The sequence below is a fragment of the Ptychodera flava genome, chromosome 12 (genome assembly GCF_041260155.1).
Source record: "Ptychodera flava strain L36383 chromosome 12, AS_Pfla_20210202, whole genome shotgun sequence".
Classification (NCBI taxonomy): Eukaryota; Metazoa; Hemichordata; class Enteropneusta; family Ptychoderidae; genus Ptychodera; species Ptychodera flava.
The window spans coordinates 18,858,091-18,864,267 of record NC_091939.1 but is presented as its reverse complement, the minus strand read 5'-3'; the positions used below and the strand labels follow the sequence as shown (position 1 = coordinate 18,864,267).

Here is a 6,177-nt window from a genome sequence, read left to right as displayed (position 1 = left end):
AAATCTTTAGGCTAGACAATCTGTATAGATTTTTGATTATGTTTTTTTTTAAAAGACGGAAAAATTTATACGCTCAGGTAACAACAATTACCAGAAGGTCATGATATTAGGCTTTGAAACTGCTATTATTTTACTTCACACATGGTTTACTGTGATGTGCCATCTGAATTACTGTTTATATGTCACATACAAGGCGCGTGTGTGACTTGTATGCTTGACTTGCTAGTATGACAGTATGAAGTCATCAGTATTATCTTTTACTATCACTTTGAGTCAACTACCTGATAACCCGCCTCCCCTAAATGTTATTTGTGAACGCAGCCTAAGTAGGAGAGTAAATTAGAACCCAATTTCACTGCCCATATAGATGATATCACTATGACAACATACTTTGAGTAAACCAAGACAAGATGGTGATTATTTTTGGGCAGTTGTGCATGTGATGGAGCTTGACAATGTCTACTGTAAGTTTTAATTCTATCGTATCATCGATTGAGCTAGCCGCAATAATTGTAGCCTTGGTTGGCCGTGGGGCTTGGGCTTCTGTCTTGCGGCTCGTGCCTTGGTTGGGGCAAGGCACGAGCCGCACGATAGAAGCGGCTTCTATCGTGCGGCTCGTGCCTTGGTTGGGGCAGGGCGCGAGCTGCGACAGAAGCCGAAGCCCCACGGCATACCAAGGCTACAATTATTGCAGCTTCGATCGAGCGAGTCGTGTTGCTCCAGACGATGACAGTCAAGGTCAATCCAAGCCTGTGATTCTCTACAGTATTGGCGGCAATATGGCTAAGTCCAGAGATCATGAGGCTTGGTGTACCATGTTGCTGCTTACGAGGTATTTTCATTCTATGCCTTTTCTGCTGGATTCTGCTGTTTGTCTTCTTATTGAAAGTTGTTTAACAGTAAGAAGGTCCAGATTTTGACTTCTTTTCAATTTCTATTCATAATGTAATGTACAGACCACTGAGACAAGGTGTGTAGTGGTCTTTAAACAATAAATTATTTATTATTATTATAAGCTATGTGTTACTTACAAAGTTGACGATGTTGGACGAACAATGGCGCTTGTGGCATGCTAGCAAGGTTTATTCGCCCTGGCCCATTCCGGGCATTCATTATATATTGTTGTGTACGAGGAAACTATGAATAATGCTTTAAAAATAAAATAAAAACAAGCTAAATATGTGCTTTTATAAATGTTTGACGATTGATATAAATGTACGTGATTAGAATAGAGCGGTTGAAAGAGCAGAATGAGAACAAAAATGTGATAGTGGAATTCCATCTTATAATATTTATTCAGTTCTCATGGTAGTCTAAGGGGTAACTATTAAATACTTCCCCACTACCAAATCAGCAACATATGTGAATTTGGATATGTTGTTAAATATTTACGTTTAGGGTGTAGTAACTTTCTTGACAAACAATAATAGTGCTCTCTGTACAATTACAAGCCAAACTATAAATTAAGGTAAACATGACAACCATTGTCCCTTTCGATTTTGAATAGCCATTTCTACTTCAAGTAGTTGACAGAATTATTTATTGTGATTTGTGATCCCTTATTATTGAATTACTTGAAACCTCGCACAAAAGTGATTATTGGTAAAGGATAAAAAGTATTTTTGAAAGGTCAAAGGTCAAATGAGAAATTATATGTCAATTAAGGTATCATTGATATGATTGATATGGACTGCGACACGCAAGGGAGGGTTATTTTTTGCCTATGAAAATTGGAGAGTGCCATTCTTATTCTTACAAACACTTTGAAGGGTCACTATTTTTCGCGCAGCGTCATTTTGAAAAAACACAGGCCCCTGTAATTTCTGTCCAGTTCCTTAAAGGATTAACCCTGATTACAAATACTGCTAGAGGGAAAATTAGATGAGAGTGAAAATCTCTTTCGGTACACCAGGAAGATCTCTTAAATAACCAACTTCCTTTCCGATGTTATCTCGTCTGATCCTGACGAACTCTGACCAACTCGACACTGCACAACGTAGAAATACTTCTGCTCCTATATGTAGAGGTAAAGATAATGAAAACATATGATGGCGATATTACTCTCTCCAGGATATTGTTTCTTTATTAATTTTTTCGTCTTTATGAAGCGTGTCGAAGGTAGCCATGATTTCGTAAACGTTCTGTAAGGAAGGCATGTTACACGGACGAGTGAATGACATTTAATCATTGCATTTCAACATTATTACTGTCATGATAATGAAAAACCAGGGTCTCCGTTCAGAGAAGGTGAGCAGAATATACTCTAGTACATAACGAAATAAAATCTTTCGTTATCATGGAATTTAGCAAACTACTATAACAGAACAACTGGCAAAACTTATCTAGCAAAGACTGTTTAATAGAATAAGTATACTTACCTTCGCACACTTCCTGCTCAACAAGGGAAAGTATATATTCATCGTTTTCTAGGCTACGCAGTTCTTCACTATTTAGAGACTTTATGAAGTTGGCGGTATGAACACGTGGCACCACATTCCGAAGGCGTTCGACGAATTCCTGAGAGGAAACAATTCTCAATTAAAGAATAAATATTGGCCATTCTGCAAAGATATCGATTTTGTAAGTTTGAATTTCTCCTCGGGAAAATCATAAACTTTTTTATAGCTGACATTATTTTACTAAAAAGAGTCAAAATATGAAAGAAAACCAAACTTAATGTTTAACCCTCGTGCTTTCACTGTACACCTTCAATACAGCAGCATGAAATCGATGGCAGTTCTGGTTCAAATGCAACTGGTAAATTTCATCAATTTTGCAAAATCATCACAAAACATGTTTTGAAGGCTGATATATTGATTTTACTCGTTACCTACTGCGCATGAACACCTTTTTGCATGAGCAGCTTAGTTGGCGGCACCTGAAGGCTCTAGAGTCCTGGTTTCAAATTTCATATCCTCTATTATCTTCTACTTACTTGTTTTCGAGGTGGCACTGAGACGTAAACGCAGTCAATTCCTCGGTCCTTCATCAACTGTCCAACAGATTCTGCAATGATTTGGCTCGCATTAGAGAGCATTTCAAGGTTACGGATACATACCTCCATGGGATTACAATAGATCGAATGAAATTCGATCCTGCAATATGAAATCAAAAGCGATGTTATAAATAAATACGTAAACACACACAAACACGCACACAAACACACACACACACAAATTATATAAACCTTAAATATACACACGATTCAAGACATCACTATCTCACAAGATGTTTCGCGAGAATGGAAAAAGTATCTAGGCAGTAGGCTGAAACGTTAAATTGCTATGTCACTGGCTCACTCATTGCAAATTAATAATGGTTCTAGAAAAGTAAATGACACGAAAATTATCTATTATTTCTTTACAAAGACAACACGCTAAGAATATTTTTCATCGTCAGTATTGCTTGCATTAAAATCAAAGCAAATCATTCAAATCAAATCAAATCAAATCAAAGTGCTAGTAATTTAAACATAATGACCTAGTGAAAGTACAAAGAAATAATTCATGCATCCTGCAGGATGCATGAAACTTAAGCAAATGATATTATTACTTCGTTCTTGAAGTACTTTTTCTTATTACTTATGACGCTCTCCTTTTAACATGTTGCACTTTAATTTCTCATGAGGACATCTGTATACTATATATATTAAACGTTAAATGCAAGTTAAAAGCTAAGAAAATGATTTAATGTTTAGTGTTATATTGCCATACTCATATGCTTATTCGATTGCCCATTTATAAGTATTGCTCGGATATTTAATACTGTTGTGCGTAAGCTCATTAATTGCTTTTAAGTTAACGAGAGGAACGGGAAGTAATATTCGTTTGCAAATTTCCTGACAACCCCTCCCAGATGGCATGAATGCATGACATGAATTCACGGAAACGCGTCGAAAAGTGTAGATCTATTTGCAACATCATAAGATTGAATGAGATTCTCATAATGTCAATCACAGACTAACTTTAAGATTCGGACATTTTATTCCCGCGTTAACAACTGTAATGAATGTAAATCAAATGATCAGTTTATTAGAAAGTCAATTATACTTACATTTCACCTGTTCTATTACGCCAATGTAGGGCAATGTAAGGCTTTCCACCACATAACGCAGATATTACGTAAGCGCTCATTTTCCGGATATGCTTGGCCTTAAGAAGGTGGCTGTCCACCAGGTTAAGGACTCCAAATTCCTTTTCTGTCAGAAAATGTGGTATCTGCCGAGGTCCATGGATGGCAAGGCAGCGGTTATCATCAGCGTTTAGCATCTGTTGTTCAGTTTCCGTCACAGTCCTGTTTTTATGGCTAGTATCTGGCAGATCTATTCCCCACAATTCTTTGACTAATTTTCTTGTCTGTTTGTACTGCCCTCTGTTTTCTTTCTTAGAGATTTCACGCAGTTGTGAAATTGGATACTGAACGAAAGTACTTATGTTACTGCCACACTCTGCTTTATATACTTCAGGGGTGACCACGTCCACGATTTTTCGTAATTGGCTGATATCCAGCGTTTCTTCAAAAGATCTCCACAATTTGGTGAAGTTATTTAAATGGTGATTACGAAAAGGAATCGTCACAATGCTCCGGTTGTGTGTGATGGCATATGCCACAAGCATGCGAAAACTCAGAAAATTCCAATTCGGCCCTCCTTCGCAGAAATGGATAGGAAAGAGATACCGACGATCAGATATGCTCGTATTCTGCGAGTAGGAAGGAGGCTTGTCTGGGATCAATGTACTTTGGTTACTCTCGACTGCGCTTCCGTGGACTTTATTCTGGGTAGAAAAATTGACAAATCTACAATAAGACAAGATTATCATACATCTACTGTCAGGCCATCCCTTTGAAGTAATTCAATTTTTTTATCCTTAAATCTGTTTCCATTCATGTGACGTTCTCCAATCTGTCTGTTTGTGTTTCAAACTCAGTTTTTTTACTTTCGAACTCAATTACAAATATAAAAGCCCGGTTTAATTCATGGGTATTGTAACCGGAACACGCTCGTGGTTGCTAATATCCAGAATATTTCACACTGTGACGGAAATAATATTCGGGGATCGTTTTAAAACTGTTACATTGAAAATGTCGACCACAACAGGAGCCACTGTCTTACCTGAAAGACATGGACTGACTCATTCCTTTCTTTAAACTGATCATCTTTCGTGGGTTTCACCTTGCCGCTGCCTAATTGACTGCTGACATTTCCACTTATGGTACTTATAACATAAGTCTGCATTCTTTGTGCGTGTTTGCTTGTATAACTTTGAGGTACAAGACGTTTGTATAAAAAAACCATTATAAGAATGCCCAGTATCAAAGCAACCATTCGTTTAACTGCTTTTTTACTTTTCATTCTGAACATCAAGTCCTGAAAAAATCAAATCATTTAAAAAGTGTTGTAAGCATAGGAAGATTTGGCTTTACGACAGTGGAACCACAGATGAGCTAGATTAACGTCGATTTTCACACAAGCAATAAGCGATTGAAATGTATAAATATTCCATTATTATGTTACCGTATTGTTCTAGCTGTCTTTTGAAACATGTATTAAGATTATTCAATATTGCCAGGCCTACACTATGCTTTGACTGAACCTGACTCTGTGTTAATTACAGTCTGGATGTTTTTTCCTTCGTCATTGCACTTTATACTGTAACTGATAAGGAACGCAATGGATTAATGAGCTCGATGAAATAATCATCGAGATGTTGTGTTTCTCATTTTATTTGACCATCATAATTAAAACTGTTGTGTTATGAATGTGTGAGTATTCACATACATTTTTTGACGTGAGGAAACTGAATTCTGTTTTAATGGATATGGAGTTAAAGATTTTTCATTACAAAAAACGTGCACCACTACCCTCACACGGCCACACTTGAACAGCCTCTCAAAAGTTATTGTTTCACTCATCGGTTTTGTTTATAATAGCCATCTTATTTTCATGGGTTATCCTAAAGCCCATAATTTCGATAAATTGACTTCACTCTGGATTGCTATTACCCACTGGGCGGAAACTGTTTATTGTACAAATACACAGTACACATACACAGGCTGTGTTGGCAAGCTGAATACCGGATAGTTCAATGCTATACGGAGTAAAATATTAATCTAGTTGATATACTGATCAAAATTTTGCTAAAATTATCAAAGTTGATACAGATATTGCGCTGTATA

The 6,177-nt window shown here is 36.9% G+C and overlaps 1 protein-coding gene across 1 annotated transcript; it reads right to left on the bottom strand.

Annotated features, from left to right (window-relative positions):
- Positions 1–1,266: 1,266 nt before the first annotated feature.
- On the bottom strand, positions 1,267–5,913 carry LOC139146171 (uncharacterized). The gene is made up of 6 exons (XM_070717580.1): positions 5,863–5,913; positions 5,114–5,368; positions 4,054–4,775; positions 2,936–3,095; positions 2,379–2,517; positions 1,267–2,014 (listed from the first exon to the last, which is right to left on the bottom strand). The coding sequence occupies exons 1-6, from the start codon at positions 5,911–5,913 to the stop codon at positions 1,878–1,880; spliced, it is 1,464 nt and encodes a 487-aa protein (XP_070573681.1). The 3' UTR covers positions 1,267–1,877.
- Positions 5,914–6,177: the final 264 nt, after the last annotated feature.

What these genes read in the sequence shown, in the direction of transcription:
- LOC139146171 (XM_070717580.1), bottom strand. Translation starts at nt 5,913, where the DNA reads ATGAGTGAAACAATAACTTTTGAGAGGCTGTTCAAGTGTGGCCGTGTG. An exon ending in CGTAATAGAACAGGTGAAAT is followed by an intron (nt 3,096 to 4,053) that starts GTAAGTATAATT and finishes TTCATATTGCAG; the next exon opens with GATCGAATTTCATTCGATCT. An exon ending in CAGTGCCACCTCGAAAACAA is followed by an intron (nt 2,518 to 2,935) that starts GTAAGTAGAAGA and finishes GTTTCCTCTCAG; the next exon opens with GAATTCGTCGAACGCCTTCG.